Here is a 21,700-nt window from a genome sequence, read left to right as displayed (position 1 = left end):
CTTTTCTTTTGCTTTAAATATATATATATATAAAAGAAAAAGAAAAAAAATTTGAATTATGATACAACAATAATGATTCGAAAAATTCAGTTGTACGAATGCAATGTACAATAAATGATTTATGGATTTAATATAGTCGATCTGATTAACAACATATTAATTATTATAAATAAAATCGTCGTACGTTGTAATATAAATTCGTCGGGATTTTTCGAATCGTATATAATTTTCTTATTAATCGGTTTCTGTGTAATTAGAGGAAAGCGTAAGAGAAAAAAGAAATTGAATAAGTTCAAATATCGATCGGGTTGTTCGGTAACAAAAAAGGAAAAAAGAGAGAGAGAGAGAGAGAGAGAGGGAGAGAGAGAGAGAGAGAGAGGGAGAGAGAGAGAGAGAGAGAGAGAGAGAATTCCAATTGTAATCTCATTCTTGTCATTATTAAGTTTTGTTTTTAATCTTTCGAATTATTTGCCAATAAAATTTGCCGATAGAACGGGGGTTAATATCAAAGCATTTACGAAATATATTACCGGTATCCTTTTCGTTTACAATTTCGAAATTTAATCAGTGCAAACCCTTGGTAGGAGTTCGAAGGTAAAATCCTTTAGGGGATTTAGAAAGGAGACAAGGAACTAGTCTAAAGAGTCGAATTAACATTGGATTTAACCTAAGGGATAAAGGGATTAATATTTACTCTAAATTTGTATAATAACGTGACCGGCAAAATGGAGAAACTTATTCAAATTTATTGTTTGCTTTTTGCTTTCTCTCTCTCTCTCCCTTTTTTTTTTTTGTTATTTCTTCTTCTTTCTCGTTCTGTTTTTTCTCTCTCTCTCTCTTACGACTTTACCATATCGATTCCGATAGGTTTTCTAATCCGTAGAAAATATTTTCACATATATTCCCGATGAAATTTTGAGAAATACGAAATTTCATAGTTATTGTTTTTATTATTCTCGACCAAGGCAACAAAGCGAAATAAGTTCGTTAAGCTTCCTTTATTTTTCTTTACTTTTTTTTTTCCTTTTTTCTTTTCTTTTCTTTTTTCTTTCTCTTTTTTTTCTTTTTTTTTTTTTTTTTTGTTTTTTTCTTTACTCTATTCTCACCCCTCGGAGCGAGCTTTCTTCATCTGATCCCGAAATAAGACGATGAGTAAAAGGAAATTTTTCTTATTCTTTTTTCTACCATGTGAATTTCCAAGTTTTATGGAATGGCCCGGATAAAACCCCGAAGCATTGTCGGCTTCTAATTTCTTGAGTATTATCAAAATACGACCTTTTCACTTGCCCTGAGAATAAAGAAACTTCTTTGCTGATACGTATTTTCCTTCGAAATCGTAAATTACGATAAAAGTAAAAGTATAAGAAACATGGTTATAGTCTAACAAGAATGAAAAACTTGGATTTGTCATTAATTCGTTTTGATCTTACCATACGTTAAAGGAACTCAATATTTTTATAATAATAATTTTATAAAAATAATTTTATAATAATATCAATATAAATGAATTATTATATCCTATGAAATATAATTTATTTAAATAATTATATCATTTTAATTTATATTTTTTATAATGATATTAATATATACGAATTACTATATTTTATGAATTATTAATTATAATTATAATTATAATTAATATATATAAATATATATATTTAATATATAAATATATATATATACCTAAAGTTATATATCTTGTATATTACTATATTTTCAAACATTCATTATACAAAAGAATAGAGAGGAAGAGGAGGGGAAGGGAGATTGGAAAAGCGCTAAGAAAAAATTATATGAAATAAAGATTGCATTTATCTTACATATAAATAAAAGAGAGAAATGCAAAGATAAAAGCAGGATCGCATTTATATTTTTTGAAGGCCTTAGGCGGTACATCATTATGATGGTTCAAAAGAACAAGTCTATTTCAGTTAATCAAATTCATACTCATTTCTTTTTCCATGTTTCTCTTTCAATTTATCGAAGATAAAAGTCGACATTTTCTCGATAATTCATTTTGACAAAATGAAAAGGGAAAAAGAAAAAAGAAAAATAACACAACATCACGTATGGTATACACATATTTGCATTAAAAGAAAACAAAGCAAAAAAGAAAAAAGGCGTATAAAAATAAATCAGTTTCAATCTAAATTAAAAACGAACGAACGAACGAACGAACAAAAATAATAATAATAACAATAATAATAATAACAATAATAATAATAACAATAATAATAATAATAATAATAATAATAATAATTTCTTTTTTTTTTTTTTGGCTTTGAATTTTAGCTAACATACTGAGCTATTTTTTACATTGTTTTTTTCTGAAAAAAGAGAGAGAGAGAGAGAGAGAGAGAGAAAGATATCAACCAAGAACTTTTATGATTAAATGTGAAACTACAACGTGACGTTACGATTTCTTATAAATATGTAACAAAAATGAAAAAAGAAAAAAAATAAAGGTCAATGAAAGAATGAAATAAGTGAGAAGAGTAACGAAAAGAAGAAAAAAAGGGAAGGACTGGAGGCAAAAGGATGAAAGGAGAAATGGAAGGAAAAGAAATAAAAAGATTAGGAGACGACCTTGAAAAATATTTGAGATACCTTGAACGATACCCCATGATAATAATAGAATCTTACGAGAAATATGTTGGTTTCGAATAGAAATTGCGAGTGAACGATGATGACGATGGTGAACGATCGATAACCACTCGTACATACGATTATACGATATGTATACATATATATATATACATAAATACATATGTACCTATCTTATATATCTGTATATACGTTCGATACTGATATCGAAATGAAAGTGGTTGCATTATATTGCCCGTAAAGTTTAAACGTTTGGATGGTACATTAAAAACTGAATTTAAAAGATTCAATTCATTGTAAATTTGTTATAAACTCGTTTTATAAAAAAGAAAAGAAATATTTATTATTTTGAATGATGATCATTCGATAAGCCATTTAATTTCTTTTTTTTTTTTATTTTTTTTTTTTTATTTTTTTTATTTTTTTTTATTTTTTTTATTTTTTTTTTTTTTTATAGAAATTTTTTGCTTTAGTTAGATCTTCTTCTATATCGATTGGTATATGTATGTATAATATATGTACTTTTGAAATGGATTAAATATAGATTAGATATAGAATTAGTGAGTTCGCTCGCAAACTCTTATCATTTTTTTTTATTCCATCTCTTTTTCGATTTTTTTTTCCCTTTTTTTTTTTTTATTTTTCGAATAAAGACAAAACGGTGCAATAAATGTATATATGTTATTTATCGCAATTCAATGTATCCATATGTATAGATTAGATCAATTTAGAATTCGGCCCTATGAATATCTTTTTTTTTTATTCTTTTTTTTCATTAATTTAAATAAAGACAAAGAGGAACGAACATATATGTGTGTGTGTGTGTGTGTGTGTATGTAAAAGAAAAATATGAGACTATTTTTCTCTGGTGTTTCAGTAAAGCCGACGTACGAATTTCAACCAATCCGATATCTCCTCATGTTGAATTTTTTGCGAAATTTTATTTTCTTAAAAATTTCTACGTCAATCTTCGTTCCATCTTCCTTTCTACGTTTCTTTCTTTCTTGTTTATTTTCTTTCTCTTTCTCTCTCACACTCATTCTATCTAACTTTTTTCTCTCTCTCTCTCTCTCTCATACATACATACATACATATATATATATATATATATATATATATATATATATATATAATATATGTAATGTATGTATGTATGTATGTATGTATGTATATATGTACAAGTTTTACAAAGGAAAGGAAACGAATAAACTTTGTTGATTTTCCTAAAATGACATTGTTATTAAAAATTTTGTTAAACAATAATGTAAGCATGACATTTTCCAAGATTCATCTTTGTGTTCATATATATTATATTTGACTCAATAACATCAAAAAAAAAAAACCATCGAGAGAGAGAGAGAGAAAGAGAGTAATTAAATCGAAAGAAATCATCGTAATATTACGTTGCTTTAGAATGAAAAAATAGAAATAGAGATAGACATAGAGATAAAGTTTTCCTCGTTTATTTCACGAAATGATTCAACGATGTGACCCAACCTTGACCGTCCATTTCCATTTGCATACATACGAAAAAATATTCATGCGTAGAAGAACTCTAAACATACGAATTTTCTAAAAACGAATTTTTCCTAAAAGCCAAATATATGTGTTTCTTCATTTTGTATTTAAATCTATTATCATTCTTCTCTATAAAAAACTTTTTTACAATTTACTTTTCATAAAGTAAAATATAATCGTTTCGTTGTAATACTTTAATGTATTATCATGCATTTGATTATTTTGAGATTGAGTTATTCTTATTTTCCTTGTTTTTGTTTTATAAATAATTAAGAAGAAAAAAAAATATATATATATATTTATTCATTGCTATTTCGATCTATATTATAAAAAATAATAATATATCTAAAAAAAAATTATATATAATATATATATATATATATTAATTAATTAATTTTTTTAATTCTATCTATTTTATTTTGTTCTTTTAACGTAACAAGGTAACAAAGTATTGTTGTATTACGAAAAAGTGTAACATTTTTCTATATATATATATATATAAAAGAATAAAAACAAAAACAAAGTAGATTCGTTAATAGTTTGTCAAGATTGTTTAATGAGGATTCTATTCGTGAAAACCAGATATGTCAATCGATCGATTAATCAAGAATAAATAATGACAATTGATGAAACAGTAATTAATATCATGTCGTTTCTACTCAATAAGATAAGCTCTATAAACAATTATTACGATTTTCAATCTGACACTGTAGTCATAGTAGATTTACATGACTGTTTATACATATTACATAAATATATATAAATATATATACGTACATAAATACATACACCGTTGATCTACGTAATTTTGATAGATTTGTAAATTCTCAATAAGTAATATGAGAAACATCTGTTATATTATCCGAATGAGATTATGTTATATTATCCGAATGAAATTATGTTAATTATTATTTTCAATTATACTTTTTTTTTTATTGTTTTTAGTTTAATAAGACTTTTATAAGATCAGCAATTTTTTTCTTCTCATCGTTCTTTTTCTTTTTCTTTTTTTTTCTTTTTAGATAAATAAATAAATAATAAAGAAATAAACAATATAATGATATTTTCTATTAACAAAAAAAAAAAAATAAGTAAATTGTATTATGAATTGTATATTGAAGGAAATGATGTAATGTAGTATTGAAATTTTTGTTATTGTTTTTATCATTTTTAAGACATTAAAATGTCGATGGGATTTTTTTTTAATGAAATTCGACGTATGTTTTTTTCTTTTCTCTCTTTCTCTCTCTCTCTCTCTCTCTCTCTCTCTCTCTCTCTCTCTCTCTCTCTCTCTCTCTCTCTCTCTCTCTCTCTCTCTCTTTATCTCTCGGAGATGTAAATAATATTTTTCTCTCTCTCTCTCTTTTTTTTTCCTTTTTTTTTTTTTCAATTCAAGCACATTAAATATTACTATAACTTTGAGATTATTTTTATGCAAGATAACGCGCGTAGAATCGTAAACCACACATCGTTTATATCCGAATATCAACGGAATATTCTGCGTATTTTAATTTCCACGTTTTTCCAGTTTCCGTCTCGTTTAACCAGAAAGATCAACCGATCGAAGAATCGACCGATGGAATGATCGATCACTAATTCGACGAAAAAAAAAGGAAAAAAAAAAAAAAAGAAAAGAGAAGGAAAACCAAATCAACCGAGGTATTTTAAGAGATATAATCATTAAAAAAATCATGCGATCTAACAATTAAAAAAAGAGAGAGAAAAAGAGAAAGAGAGAGAGAGAGAGAGAGAAAGAGAGATAGAAAGAGAAAATAAAGGAAAAAATATACAATTTTAAAATACAATTTTTTCCCTTTTAACGAGATCAAGATATCGTATTGTATATCTCAAATATCCTCTTCTTGTATTATCTCACGCTTTATCGTCTAGGAAGTAACAAGGACAAAATTATCGCTCGTAAATCGCAAAATGCTAGCCGTTAAAATCGTAATAATAAAACTATCTCCTTTCGTTATTGCACCTAAGTATCGAGTGCCGTTGTTGACCTGCATTTTCTTTCTTCTAATATAAGACTTCGACATATTCCAAAGGCGATCATCGATTTAGAATCCCCTTTTGAGTTACATATACATCGGATCTGTTATTTTTACATTGAAAATGAGCGAAATAATAGATACGGAGAAAGAAAGAAATTAAATGAGGATGAGATAAGAAAAAAGATAGATAGATAGATAGACAGAGAGAGAGAGAAAGAGAGAAAGAGAAATGATAATAATTAGAGAAAGAAATAATTAGAGAGAGAAATGATAATAATTGGAAAAAAAAAAAAAATAACTAGAGAGAATATATATATATATATATATATATATATATATATATATATATAGTACTTTGGCGCGTAAAAGAAATAATTTCGTAAATTGATCGATAAACAAGGTTGAACGAAACAATTAATATACGAGAGAGAAAGATTTAAATCCTTTTCCTTTTTTTTTTCGCTTTTCTTTTTTTTCTTTTCTTTTTTTTTTTTTTTTTTTTTTTTAAGTATATACCGGAAATCGAGTTACGCGTCACTCAACGAAAGAACCATATGGATATATTTGCTAGAGCTACTCTCTGTACTATACTATTACCATGTTTTGCACTTAGTGTTTTACCTGTTCGTGCTTTTAATACCCACTGGGAGAAATGACTGATTATGAGAACTTGGCGAGATAATAAATAAAAGAAAAAGAGAGAGCAAGAGAGAGAGAGAGAGAGAGAGAGAGAGAGAGAGAGAGAGAGAGATACAGAGATAAATAAATTTTCTTTTATAATCGATTTTTTGTCGTTTCCAATACGTTTTTAAATTCGTCAAATGGTCGTCATTGATTTTGCATTTTTAATATATGAGACCATTCGTCGTTTTTTAAAAGTAAAAAAATAAAATAAATTGTCAGTTCGTTTTTTCTTAAAGTTAATAAATAATATCTTTATATCGTAGATCTTGCAGAATTCGCGTAAAAAATATTTGTCAATTCTAAAATAGCCTGTCTTTTTTTTTTTTTTTTTTTTTTTTTTTATAAATAAGTATATACTTATCTTTAACGTTAGACGTTCCACGTAACGGATAATAATTTCAATATCTTTTAAAACTATCCAACAATTTTCGCTTCGATGGGGATGTGTAATTATTGCTAAAAGCACCGATGTAATTTCTGTAACATTTATTGACAAAATATTAACTACAAGCATAATAGGGTTGTCAAAACAATGTCTTTACCATGCGCCTATCATATCGGTGTATATATAAGCCTTCTATAGATTATATACACCCCTTACACCCTCCCCCCTCCTCCCTCACGTGTAATGATTGGGTTAATGTGCGACAAAAATTTGTCTATTAAATGATAAAAATATTAATACGTCTGATAATAATAAATCGATAGAATTGACGATGCTAAAGTATTAAGTAAAATATAAAATAATTTTCTATAATAAAATATTAATAACGTGAAAATATTAATAAATTGAAATTTATAAAAGACCGTATATATATATATATATATATATATATATATTACTGTTTAAATGTTAGACTGATTTTATCATCATTTATATCGTATAATGATTAAATGATGAATGTGTAAATAATTGATAGTATAAATTATTTAAATTAAAATCATCGTACGCCAGAAGATATACGATTTTGATGTTTATTCGTCGAAATGCAAAAGAAAACTGACTCCTATAATTAACAAGGTCGTTCGAACCGTATGTACATTCTTGTTTACATTACTACATAGACATACAAGATATATCGAGTAAGATAGTGTTATGGGACGTAATACCGAAATATATTTGTTTTCAATGAAAGCAAAGCTTTTTTTAAAAGTTTGAAAAAAAAGAAAAAAAAGAAGAAAAATAATCTTCTTTTCTCGTTCAAACCTTCATCTTTATAATGAAACCGTGTTCATGGAAATCGATCTAGAATTACAACTGAAGAATTCCTTTCGTCGTATAATTTATTTCATATATCCCCTCACCCCGTCCCCTCCCTCGCTCCCCAACCCTCGATATTATCGTAAATTTTAAAATGTCCTTCCATTTTTTTTTTTTTTTACTTACAAGGAGTACGCATTTATATCGAATATCTTGGATTTTAGGTCAAAATGACAACATATTTTAATCTTCGTCTATTCTTTTATCACAAAAGAGATACGATTTCTTTCTTTTTCGTTGAAATTGCATTGAAAACTTATAGTACAAAATTGAATAAAGTCGCTTTATCTTCTCCTTTTTCCTCTTATTTATTTTCTTCGTTCATATTCTCTATTTTCTTTTTTTTTCTTTTTCTTTTTTCTTCTTTATTATTTTCTTTACAATATCCACAAACGACAAATTAGTTAACAATTCTATATTTTATTTAGATCCGATGAGATATTTTATATCTTTACGATTTTTATATTATAGACAATGTTTACGAAGAGACTACTGAACAATTGAAACAATATCCTGATCTCGAAGTGGAGAGCTTAGGTGGTGGAAGAATATTACATGATCCTGAAAAAAAGTCTATCAAGGTTTATGGTTATTCGCAAGTAAGTTAACAAATATTATAAATAATCATAAAAATAATTCGATTTTTATATTTGTATATATATATATTGTTGTTAAATTTCTTTATTTATATATATATATATATATATAATTTATATTTATTTATTTATATATTTTATAGTCTATATATATATATATATATATATATATATATATATATATATATATATATAGACGCGATGTACAAATTAAATTAATAATAATAGATTCCTACTTTATCTATTTATAGTCGGTAATAGTAGATTAAATATTACTATAAGCTAATATCATATAAATCGAGAACTCGTTAACATTTAAATGAATTTTGCGAATTAGATGTTTATTTTAAGGATTTGATTGATTTTACAGGGATACGGAAAAGCCGATCATCAGGTGACAGTCGATTTGTTGAAAAAAAAATATACCGATTATGATATTACATATTCGGATGATGGTTATTAAAAAGCAAAGGGGTGAAAAAAAAAGGGAAAGACAAGAAATTCAATTGAATCTTTTAATTTTTACATTATTTGTTAAATATTTCAATAAACGAATTGACAAAAAATATATAATTTTTGTACTTACTGTTATATAATAAGAAATTCGTCAATGAAAATTTTGTGAACTGATGCAGGGAATTCTACGAACGAATTCATCAACGTTGGCGCCAAAAAATGGCGGATTCAAAATGTAATGACAAATCCTTAAATTTTAACATAATATTGTAATATAATTATCAGAAAAAAATGATGTCTTTATTATATTTTTCTATAAGTGTGCATAATTTATAAAATATTTAGATTATTGTGAATTCGATATAACCTATAACAACATTTGTTTACGTTTAGATTATATCAATATCTGTTGAAAATTTCATAATCTAACTGATATCGTTACTTCATTTAGAAACAAATCTATCCAAAACACCATAACTTTTCTTTGGAACTTCCACTTTTTTTGTATTCATTTCTGTATTTACATCCTTAAGCATTTCTATGTTCTCCTAAAAATAATATTGGTTAAGTATATATACATATATATATATCCGTAGAAAAGCTTCTGTCAATTTAAAATTATTCCAATACTTACTCTACGTTTTAAATCTTTTAATATCTTTTTAGTTTTAATTATTTTCGCAGTTCCACCTTTTCCTTTCGCCTTACTGTTACGTGGTTTAAAATCAATCTCCTTTGGTTTAATATACTACAATTTGAAAACATTTGTATAATTTAATATATATTATTTTATATATGATCATAATAATGTAAAAATAATGGTATTGTAAAATCTTTAATATTGAAATATTCATTTTATTACTTACTAAGAGTTTCTTTTTTGCTTCTACTTTTTCTTTTAATTTAGGCACATCAACTTCTGCTATCGCTGTTGGATCTAATGTTATTAATTCTGGTTGAATTTTATCTAAAAGCGCTTTAACCTCTGCCTCACGTCTTTGTTTCTTCGTTTGATATGGATTTATTTCTAAAGCATCATAGTTAGCTTCTGCACTTCCAGGAATTAGAAGAGATGAAATATTTTTTGCTGTAGCAATACCTAAAACATCTTCATACGGACAGAACTGCATACTTGTTATATTCCACGATGATTTATGTCTTAAATATGGCTTGATTTCATTCATAGATTCTCTATAAATAGTTTAAATATATTAACAAATTAAATATACCGTTATCTAGAATTTATATGATATAAAATGTTACAAGACTATCATTTTACCTATAAACTTCTACTACATTTCCCATAGCAGCTGCTAAAAGACCACGTTGACTGTATGATAAATATTGTGCTGGATATCGAAGAAACAGATTATGAACAGGACCCGCAAGTTGTCGAATATCCCAAACTTTCAAAGATCTATCTGGACAACTTGTTGCCATATAAGTTCCATATGGATGAACAGTACAAGCTTCAACCTTTTGTTTATGACAAAGCATTTTTGCTAGTGGTTGCCTAGTATTTGGAGACCACATTGATACTACTCCTTTGGAATCACCAACACAAATAAGTGCATTACTTGGATTTTGTGTCATTACCTGTATTAAAATATTAATTTAAATTATTAATTAATATATTTTATATTATATGTATACATATTTAAATATGTCTGTTAATGAAACATACAGATATATTACCCAACTTGGTATAATAACGAGAAATCATTGTTCCTATAGAAACATCCAGCCATGCCAGATTACCATTTCTAGAGCCACTAGCAAGTAAAAAATGATATGGCAAAAATTCTAATTTATTTATTTCATTCATTGCCTTTAAACAATGAAGTTCTATTCCTTGATTATCATAAATATAAACCCAATCTTTTTGTGCAGCTGCAAACATTGTCTCAATATGAAGCCATGATAAATCATGTACAGATTCCATAACGTTCATTTCACAGGCAAGTTTTTTTGTCACCCAATTAAATGCTGCTACATGTCCTTTTCTACCACCTAAGACTAAATGTCTACCATTTCTAGAATATCTTAAACAATATGGACCAAAATTTAAATCTAACGTAAAGAACTTTGTAGCACTCGTTATATCAACGTTAGCAGCAATTTCTGATTGCTTATATTGAGTCGTTGTCTCTCCAGCATCAGCTTCTAAATGACCATGATCTTCAGTTAAAAGTAATTCTGCTCTGGCAGTATTCTCAATTGCTGTTCTTATAACATTTTCTTTTAGTTTAAGTTTTTCCCTATGTATTTTATGTTTTATCTTAGTGGTCTTATTTTGTAAGTTAATCCCCGCTCCTTTATGATACTTCAAGAGTTTCTCTTTGCTAATGGGAACTCTTTTTGGGTGCCTTTTTTTATCTAAAATAAAAAAAAAAGGATTTATATATTTATTTATTTATGTATAATACATATATTTATGTATACATAAATGCAAAAATAAAATGTTCATTATCAGATAAAAGTAATACATACGTAATTGTTCCATTATGAATACAATTTATGTCAGTTTACAATTATCATTACAAAAATTATTAAATTTATTCACAGTAACAAAATTCAATCACATGTACTTCTTAACCTAACTTTATTATACGAGTTGCAAACGTGCGAACGATGAGACCTCTAGTGTCATATTTTGTAATTATCTTCTTTCAGTTGAGTTTCGTTACGTACGAAAGATACGAAGTAGATAAACTAACATAAACGAGTTTTGAACAGTGTTTAATTTAATTTTGAGAATAAGATCTTGTATAATAAGAAATGTTATGTTGTCAACAGTGTTATTTGCAATCGTTATAAAATAATATGTAATTAATATCGTTGATTTATAATTTCTTCGATTTCTTTTGTATTATAATTTCTCTTTTATTACGAAACTTGCTAGGAAAGAAATTTAGATTATATTTATGAAAATCCATTTATTACTACGTTTAATTTGTTGTTACGTTTAATATTTTCTACGGGAATTATATATTTTATTTTTTTATCTGACAATAAACTAAAATACAAAGTTTTATTAATCATGAACACGGCTCCTGATTCGAAAGATGTGCAGGTATGGTTATAATAACGTTTGAATAAATCTCTTCAATGATTTTATATCATGTATATATAAATAAATAGTAATTGCATAAACTTGTGAAATCATCCTTTATATTTTACTAATATTTATAATTATATATTTTTTATAATTCTATAATTATATTTTTTTTTTATTAATATTACTATATATATATATATATATATATATATATATATATATATATACACGTATAAAATATTGCGTGTTAATTAAAACAGATATAAATAAAGTAAATATAAAATAATATTAATCTTGAAATATTATGATTTTAGGAATTTCTGTTTAAACAAGCAAATACATCTCAAATATGTAATAGTTTCGCATCCATTCCAATAGCTTGCAATCTTATTACTGTAGACAGAAAAAGAGGATTACTTTATATAGCAAATAACGACAAATTGATTATATTATCATCAGGAAGCGAAATTAATGTAGAACACAAAATAGAAGTCAATTTACCATTCATTATATCTAAGATAACATTTAATTGTGATTATTCTTACCTTGCCGTTACACCATTGGTACCTAAAGTATTCATCTATGATGCTCATGCCTTCATAAAACATGTATGTATATAATAACATTACAATTTATAAAAATAATATATTTATATTTCATATTTTATTATTTTTAGGATATCGTGTTATTACATGAAATTCAATTATCTTTATCAAACGTAGAAACTTTTGTGTTAGATTTACGATGGAATCCTAGTATGCCAAGAATGTTCTGTACTGTAACTACAGATCATAGTATTGGTAATTTTGAAATAAAAGATGGAAAGGAAAAAGCAGTTGGATTAAAAGCTTTAGAGAAATTAAATGGAATTGATGCATTATGTTTGGCATGGAGCCTTAAAGGAAAACAAATTGTTGTAGGATGTAAGAATGGAAATATAGTGCAACTTAAGCCAGATTTAAAAATAGCTAGAATAATCATAGGACCTAATCCTTACATTGGTAAAGTTATAGCGATTTTATGGATTAGTAATTATCAATTTTGTGCAGCTTATTTAAATGAAGAACACCATATCAATGTACTTATTATTGATGCTCCTAAAGGAGAAACAAATGCAATTTTTACATGTTACGAAGATATTACATATGGAGTCTTTGAGACAGAAGGAAATAAAGATACTCCACGTTATTATTTTGATTATGTGCAAGAGTGGGGTCTCATTATTGCAGCAAGTAGTTGGAGTAGTGAAGTAGCTGTTTTAGGATCAACAGACAATGGTAGTAGCTGGAATCAATGGATATTGATCGATAGTGGTAGAGCACAGTTACCACTTATCAAAACGACAGAAAGTTATCCAGTTGGTTTGGTCATAGATAAAACACCAGTACAAAAATTACCATGGGGGACTGATACAACTCTTCCACATCCTGTTCCCATGCTTCATATTTTAGGAACTTCTGGTCAATTGTGTAGTTTTCACATGGTTAATTTAACTCCCAATTGTCCTAACATTACTTCGCCACCTACTGAGATTGTAAACTTGTTACCATCTTCTCCAAACACGTTACCTTCTAATGTATCATTAAGTTCAGCAATAACTAGTACTCCCTGTCCAAAAGAAAATCGAAACATAACACCTGAACGTCCTAAAACAGCAATAGCAAATATCTTTGGTGATTCATTAAAAGCTGCTGGATTTTTTCAACAGCCTCCACCAACTATGGTAAATACTACGGAGGAAAAAGTATCAATTCCTGTTAAAATTGATGTCAAATCAGATATTCCTAAAAAGTCACTTTCTCAAGAAGTTGAAAAAGTGGATCCCAAGTCTACTGTGACAAAAGAAGTACATACAAGTGAACCTGTTGTTGAACAAAAAGTACAGATCGATGATAGTATTTATGTACGTGCTTTTACAGAATTGCTTACTCTTTTTGAAAAAGAATTACAAAACAGATTAGAACCACAAATATGGGAGTGTGGATCAGAAGAAGAAAGAAAACAATTAGGAGGAAGATCAGCTATTATAGATCAATTTCTTACTGAATTACGAGAAACTACAAATAGTCTATCCACCGATATTGCTTATTTAAAGGCTTTACTTTTGCAATCCTTTGCTTGGGTTGAAGAAGCTAAATCGAAAAACGCAGTAAATTCTGAAGGTACTACTAGAAATTGTGAAAATAGTAAAATAGCAGATACTCAGAGACTTTTTTATTATACTCAATCACAACTTTCACAAGCCAACAAAGTTCTTGATTTTGAATGGTCAGAGCATATATATCAGAAAAAGTCTAAAATGAAAATTCCTAGTTTGGAATTTCTTTATCAAAATCTTGTATTGCATAATAAGATTATTATAAAGGAAAAAAGTAAAATAGAACAACTTAATAAAAAGTTGAAATCGTTAAATCGTACAAATAAAATTTCTGGATTGAATCATATGATGAATAATTTGAAAGTATCATCTAAAGGAACATCAAGTCTCCATGGAAATACAGATGTTATTGATGCACGGTGTAAAACTATTGCTTCTAAAACGCTTAGTTTTACATATGAAAAACAATTAAAATTGAAAAATTTACTTCTAGAATCATCGCCAAAATTGATAAAGCCTGCAAGCCCATCTCCTATTCAAGATCGTTTAAAGGCTACTTTATCCTCTTTAGCATCTCTGAGTCCTGTAAATACAGATTCTAAAAACAGGATAGAACAACCTGTAACCAAATATGATACAGTAGAGAAACAAACTGTAGAAGGACTTAAACCGCAATGTCCTTTGGCCTTATTAAACAATGTTGTTGCCAAAATTGGATCACCCGATGCAAATTCAATTTCGATTCAAAACAAAACACAAGGCAAACAGTCATCCAACATCATTACTTTTCCTCCTCCATCTGTGAACAAATTTTCACAAATTGATAAAAAATCCAGTATTCAGACTGCATATCCAGAAAGTTTTGAATCATTATCTATTGGGAAAAATAATGCTACTGTGGATTTAACAGCACAAAAAACTTACAGTAATATATATGCTAAACCGTTATCTAAAGATACAGAAATCAAAAATGATAATCAAACATTGACAAAAAATGCTTTCCTTAATTCTGAATCAATGTCATTTTCAAATAACACATTGACCAATGCATTACCATTAGAACTTTCATTGGCTAAAAGTCAATCCATGCCACGAAATATTTCCTCTTCAGTGACAATAACACCAATTGCAACATCAACAATTGCTAAAACTGAATCTATTAATACATTTAGTTTTGCTAATTCAAATATGTTGCCTCCAATTGGAAAAAGTTCGTCATCAAACCCTCCTACGTCTGCTTCAAAATTATTTTCTTTTGTTTCGGAAACTATAAGTTCCATTTCATTTTCAGTAACAAATTCGCCGAAAGAATTGTTGGATTTGACGGGATTATTTTCAGATATCGAGAAAAATGATCAGGGTGAAATTACATCTTTTATAAATAACGAAAATATTCCAGTAAATAATACAGTTAAATTATTCTCTTCAAACGATACTAATCCTCAAGCTACAACTAATAATAATACATATGGAAATTTAACATCAAAACCCAATGTAGAAAAAACTTCTGAAGCTTCAGTTATACCTACTTCTGGAACAGTTAGTACAAGTGATAAAACAACATCTATATTTGGACCAAACAATACTCCAATACAATCATTGAATACATCAACATTAAGTACACCAACATTATTTAGTGGACAACCAACAACTTCCAATGCATCTATTTTTGGAGGAAATTCATCTGCTATTTCAGCTGCATCTACTTTTGCAATAACTAAAACCACATCTTCTGCATCACCAATTTTTGGACCACAAACTACTACTTCATCTTCTCCAATTACATTTAGTGGATTTTCTTCTACTCCTTCAATAATACCTGACTTTAGTACAACTACTACAAATCAAAGCACTACTTCGCAATTTTATAGCTCATTATCTAAACCTATATTTGGTCAATCTAATATAACCTTACCAACAACAAATGCAACTGTGGTAACTACTTCATCTACCACATTACCTTTTGGTAGCACTACAACAGTGTCTTCAATTACACCAGATTTTGGAGAAGCTGCACAAACAACAGTTACAAGTTCTCAATTCCCTACAACAACGTCCGTTACTTCAGTTACAAATATCTTCGAAAAAGCAACTGTAACATCTGCTTCTATACCATTTAACAATTCTTCAACTACACCTCCATTTGGTAGTATATCTACGCCTTCATCAACTACCTCTATTTTTGGGTCAAATGCTCCATCATCTACGAATACATCTATATTCGGTGGAAATTCTTCTATCACATTTGGTTCGACTTCAACAGGATCGATTTTTGATAATAACGCTACAAATAGTTTAATATTTGGAGGTGGAGGAGCTACATCAGGATCTAATTCTTTATTCAGTGTTAATCCAAATACTGCATCTTCAACGGCAGTTGCTAGTTCTCCTTCTGGATCGATATTTGGAAATGCTGCACCAGCAATAGGAAATGCTACTTCAGGATCTTCCTCTATATTTGGAGGTTCTACGAGTAATATTCCTACTACAGGGGCAACTTCTGTATTTGGAACTCCAGTAAATGGTACACCACCAATGGTAGGTGGAGGTACACCATCTGTATTAGGATCACAATCACCTTTTGGTCAAGCATCTGCTTTTGGTGCTAAACCAGTATTTGAATCACCGCCTGGAATATTTGAAGCATCTAAATCAGTTTTTAGCTCAATGGGATTTGGAGGAACAGGATTTGGTTCTACTTCACAAGGAGGTAAATATAAGTTAACATTGAATCTGTTATAATTTATATCAATTAATATGTGTGTATGTGTAATAATAATAATAATAAATAAAATTTTTGAATTAGGATTTGGAAGTCCACCTTCTATAGGTGGAAGTCCTTCGCCACTTGGAAATACTATGTCAACTGTATTTGGAAATACAACAGGTAGTAATACATTTGAATCCTTAGCTAGTCAATCTGGTGGTCTCACTTTTGGTAGTTTAGCTCAAAAAACTTCAGAGCCTGAAAAGCCTGTATTTTCAGGGTAAGTATTATTGAATATATACATATATACATACATATAATTTTAGAAGAAATATATAATATAAAGATCAAAGATTATATGTTATAAAAACGAAAATGTACCTTTTTGTTTTAGGGGAAGTTCATTCTCTAATTGGCGATGAAAATAGAGAATATAATGTAATCATTGCATAGAGGAAAAGAAAAATGTAAAAATTATTCATTCCTTGCATATAATTTTTCTACAAAAATCTAATTACAAAAGGATTATAATAAAAAACAATTTTTTTTTATAGTCAATTCGAGATAAGATAATTAATTCCTCATTCAGTTGTAACGTTAGAACATTTGATGAAGATAAAGAGAAATTATAGATAAGATAAAAAGTAAAATAACATAAATTAGATTTAGATATATATATATACAATAAAAAAAAAAAAAAAAGAAAACTAAAAAGAAAAATATTTCCATGTAAAATATTTATTGATTGTATAATAAAATATTGTTATTATACAAAAATAAAATTATATGCCTCTCTTTATTGGTTTCGGTGCTATAGATACTTTAGTTGGTTTACAAAGATCTATAACACATGGATCTTCTAAAGGAGCATGTGAAAATACTGTAGCCGAAGGCACAAGAAGAGCTAAAGATATTTCTACATTGCAAGCCTCCATCCATACTTGATGTGATAAAAGTACAGTAGTTCTTAATCTATAATCATTTTGATCAGAGTTCTGAAGACGCAAATCTGATTGTCGAGGTAACAATAATTGTACTTGCTGATCCGGATGTCTTAATTTAACTCTTAAGATGCCAGGATCACGTAAATTTAATATTTTAGCTGTTAAAGAAATGCCTAATAATAGGCCACCTGTAAATTTCAATGCAGCGTCCGCATCTCCTCTAGGCTCTTCGATAATAGCACGACAAAATCGAGTAGATATGGACGGTCTTGGGAGTCTTTCTTCGCCCTGTAAAGGAGACTTTAAAAGCAACGGTAATAAAAGCCGTGTCAATGATCCTGGTTTTACATCTGCCAGATTTGGAATTTGAAGAACCAATGCCCTAGAAAAGGGTGGTAATTTTGAAGTATCTTGCGGTAAAGAATCTGCTTCTGACAAAAAATAACGAGCGAGTGGAAGAGCACTGCCTGTAGCACTTCTTGTAACACGAACTAATTCTACAGCTAAAGCTTTCAGCCATACGTCATTAGCTAATGTTACTTCAGCATCTCCTAATCCACTAAACAATCGTTGCAGCCTGTTTAATTAAAAAAACAAAAATTATAAAAATTAATTATTTGTTATAGAAATGATTAAAAATTATAAAAAGAATATTGAAACACATATATATATATATATACTTTTGTGTATGTTGAAGTAGAGCAGAAACATTGTTGGTTGTATTTGGTACTGGACTTGCTGATATTGAAGTGGTTGCAGAGACCGAAAATTCTTTCAAAACTGATTTCAATAATAATAAACAGCGAATGTACAAGGCTGTAAAACGAGCTGCACCTTCCATTCTATTATCCATTTCCGCGAGACGATCAAGGTCAATAGTAGCAGTTTCTAAAAGTTTAGTATTTACTCTACCACCTGGCCTTGCATTTTCTATACCCATTACTATTTTTTCTAAAAATTCTCTTCCTCTACGATCTCTACGTTCCTCATTAGCGGTATCTTCCTTGTTTGGTCCTGAACCATTAGTTACTGCTGGACGTAATCTCGGTACTAAATGTGGCATTGTATCGCGCAAATAGTGATAATGTTTAGAAGTATGTTCCGTAAATAAGGCATGCATACTTGGACAATGTAATGCTGCATTGAATATCAATACCAATACACTTGCATCTGATTAAAAATGTTAAGATACATATAAAAATTTTTTTAATGAGTTTCGATGCTGTTTATAATAACAATGAAGGATACAAGATGGTTCATCTACATCTGGTTCTGGTGTATCAAAGAATGGATGTCGTCCAAGAAGTTGTGGTACTAAAGGTAAAGTAAGATAAGGATGCGAAGCTCCCAATGCCGCCAAACATACTCTAATACTTTCTCTATCTTGTGGATAACGCGTTAAATTATCTAACAGACGATTGACACACATGTGAAGACAATTTCTAGTAGCAAGTTGACTAGCTGCTAACGTAGCATGTAAACCTTCTCTTACTTCTCCAGAAAAATCTTCTAGTGCACCCAATATTGTTTCCAATTGATCTTCTCTAAGAGTGACACTAGCAGACATTTTTCTTAACGATTCTATTGCTCTTAATCTAACATTTTGAATTTCATCATTAAACATATCTACCATAAAATCTAACGAGATTCTGGCTATACTTGGTTGTTCTAAAGATAATTTACATAGTGCTTCAACAGCTGCTGTCCGGACCTAAAATAATTAATATATAATTTATAAATTAATATTATATATATATATATAAATTATTTATATATATATATATATAAATTAAACTTTTTATATATTAATTCACCTCTAAAAATTCATCTTCTAAACCATGAATAAATGCTCCACAAGAGCCACTCTTTTCTTCGACTTCTGGTCTAACTGCACTATCCACTTCTACTACTTTTTGTTTCTTATCCAATGCTTGTTCTATATAACGTCGTGAAACACCTTTCATTGTACCTAATAGAGACATAGCTGAAGCTCTAACGCGTGGCGATAAATCACCCATCAAACTACAAATTTGAGAAAATGTACAATCAACCATACGTACATCTTCTCCATCTAAGCCAACGACCATGCTACAAGTAAAAAAGAAAATAATTAATAAAATTCAAATAACATAAGGTTATATTATTTATGATATCTTACTTTTCAGGATATTCAATACCAAGAAGCCAAATTATTTTGAGAACAGCACGTCTGACTATTTCATTATCATCACGAAGAGCAGCGCATGCTTCTCCAAAGAAACTAGCAGGCAATCTACAACCTCTATGAGAATGTAATTCTGCCATTGTTTCAAAGGCTTGTGCACGAACTCTTGGATCTTGGGATCGTGCATAATTACCAACAAAAATAAGTGTATCATCTGTAGTATTAGCTGTTAAATATCTTCCAATTATAGAAAGACATCGTGTTTGTACACCATGCCATGTATCTTGTAAATGTTCACGTGCAACTTTTAATACCAAATTTCTATAAATTAAAATTGTATTATTTTCATTTTATAATAATGTTATTAATCAATATTAAACAAATGTTACTTTAAACGCACCTATGATAATCTCCCAATTTTAACAAAGTTGCTAATCCTTGACTCTTAACTCTATGTGATTCTTCATGTTTTAAAAGTTCAGCCGTTTCATTAACAATACGTGCTTTTTCAGCAACATCAAATGTTACTTCTCCAAGTTCACCAAATATCCATAATATTTTTGCACGTACAGCAGCTTCAGTTTCAATAGCAAATCTTTCTGAAAGTTTCTTTATTGCTATAGGAACATCTTCAGAAGAAATACATGTCACAGTGTCAGATATACGAACAAGCAACTGTAATGCGTCATTTCCACCTTTACATTTTTCTAAACATTCTATATAAGCTAACGTAGAACTACCTTCGCCATCATTCTTACTACTTCCAGCTGCTGAAAGTCGTAAAGTTCTTAACCTTTTTAATGGTGGTTCATTGATAACCTATAAACATAAAAAAACAAAGAAAATTATTCAAATATCCAGAAGGAAAGAGAGATCATGGACTACATACTTGACTTTGAGTAAATTCAGCTAATACTCTTTTCTTCATCAGAGCAGCCATTCTATTTTCTCCTCACTATGTATATATATATTTGATGTAATTATCACCATATAATTACAATTACTCATTAATTATATTAACAATTCTGATTCTGAACATTGTACACATCACGAATAAAAATTACAGAAAACATTTTCAGCGATCAGCTGATCGCATATTGATAAAACAATTCATTCATGAAATAATTCGTATTAAAGATTTAAAATCATCAACCATCACTTGTAACGTATGCGACTTAAGCGACAAATGTGGACAAAATATGAACTACAAAAACAATTGTGAAACACTGTACGACCTATGCGTCTATTATATTGGTTAACAAGCTTACATAGGTTATAATCAGGAATGATGGACACCATTTTCAAAAAAAGTTTTTTCAAAAATTCAAGAAAACGAAATTCTTTAATCAAACATTTGTCTTTAAAGTATTAAAAGAGATCTTAGTTAAGAATTACGTCTGATCTCATTGTTGGTGTAAATGCTTGTTTTCGTTAATATTCGAGAAGAAAAAAATTTTGTAGTGTAGCGCCTTAAGAAATTTATGATAAAAGAGAAGAAGCACGTAACACTAGTAAGGATAATCATATTACGTTGAATGGAATTTGTTCCGTAAAGTAACGGTTACCTGTTTGTTTGTGTACACAAATAGCAGGGTGCTCAAATTTTCTGAAAC

At 28.4% G+C, this 21,700-nt stretch overlaps 4 protein-coding genes across 4 annotated transcripts in view; 2 read left to right on the top strand and 2 right to left on the bottom strand.

Moving 5' to 3' along the window:
* The window catches only part of LOC118449474 (14 kDa phosphohistidine phosphatase), a 51,529-nt gene extending 42,181 nt beyond the window's left edge, over positions 1 to 9,348 (top strand). Inside the window, exons 4-5 of the mRNA XM_035884042.2 lie at positions 8,536 to 8,663; positions 9,031 to 9,348. Coding sequence (XP_035739935.1) covers positions 8,536 to 8,663; positions 9,031 to 9,123 — 221 coding nt within the window. The 3' untranslated portion in view covers positions 9,124 to 9,348. The remainder of the gene's footprint in view (positions 1 to 8,535; positions 8,664 to 9,030) is intronic.
* Positions 9,349 to 9,413: 65 nt separating this feature from the next.
* Positions 9,414 to 11,800, bottom strand: LOC118449472 (WD repeat-containing protein 46). Its single transcript, XM_035884040.2, has 6 exons — positions 11,607 to 11,800; positions 10,801 to 11,492; positions 10,396 to 10,712; positions 9,983 to 10,307; positions 9,751 to 9,864; positions 9,414 to 9,664 (listed from the first exon to the last, which is right to left on the bottom strand). Exons 1-6 carry the CDS (start codon positions 11,617 to 11,619, stop codon positions 9,560 to 9,562), a joined length of 1,566 nt encoding a protein of 521 aa, XP_035739933.1. The 5' UTR covers positions 11,620 to 11,800; the 3' UTR covers positions 9,414 to 9,559.
* Positions 11,800 to 17,653, top strand: Nup214 (nuclear pore complex protein Nup214). The gene is made up of 5 exons (XM_035884031.2): positions 11,800 to 12,189; positions 12,489 to 12,782; positions 12,851 to 16,982; positions 17,079 to 17,259; positions 17,374 to 17,653. Exons 1-5 carry the CDS (start codon positions 12,157 to 12,159, stop codon positions 17,399 to 17,401), a joined length of 4,668 nt encoding a protein of 1,555 aa, XP_035739924.2. The 5' UTR covers positions 11,800 to 12,156; the 3' UTR covers positions 17,402 to 17,653.
* Positions 17,654 to 17,689: 36 nt separating this feature from the next.
* On the bottom strand, positions 17,690 to 21,235 carry IntS4 (integrator complex subunit 4). The gene is made up of 7 exons (XM_035884033.2): positions 20,977 to 21,235; positions 20,488 to 20,906; positions 20,082 to 20,408; positions 19,738 to 20,011; positions 19,172 to 19,634; positions 18,604 to 19,093; positions 17,690 to 18,500 (listed from the first exon to the last, which is right to left on the bottom strand). The coding sequence occupies exons 1-7, from the start codon at positions 21,025 to 21,027 to the stop codon at positions 17,762 to 17,764; spliced, it is 2,763 nt and encodes a 920-aa protein (XP_035739926.1). The 5' UTR covers positions 21,028 to 21,235; the 3' UTR covers positions 17,690 to 17,761.
* Between the last annotated feature and the right edge of the window lie 465 nt (positions 21,236 to 21,700).

This window comes from Vespa mandarinia, chromosome 12 (genome assembly GCF_050613455.1).
Source record: "Vespa mandarinia isolate Hongniang chromosome 12, ASM5061345v1, whole genome shotgun sequence".
NCBI classification, from domain to species: domain Eukaryota; kingdom Metazoa; phylum Arthropoda; class Insecta; order Hymenoptera; family Vespidae; genus Vespa; species Vespa mandarinia.
This window is presented reverse-complemented; position numbering and strand designations above follow the sequence as displayed.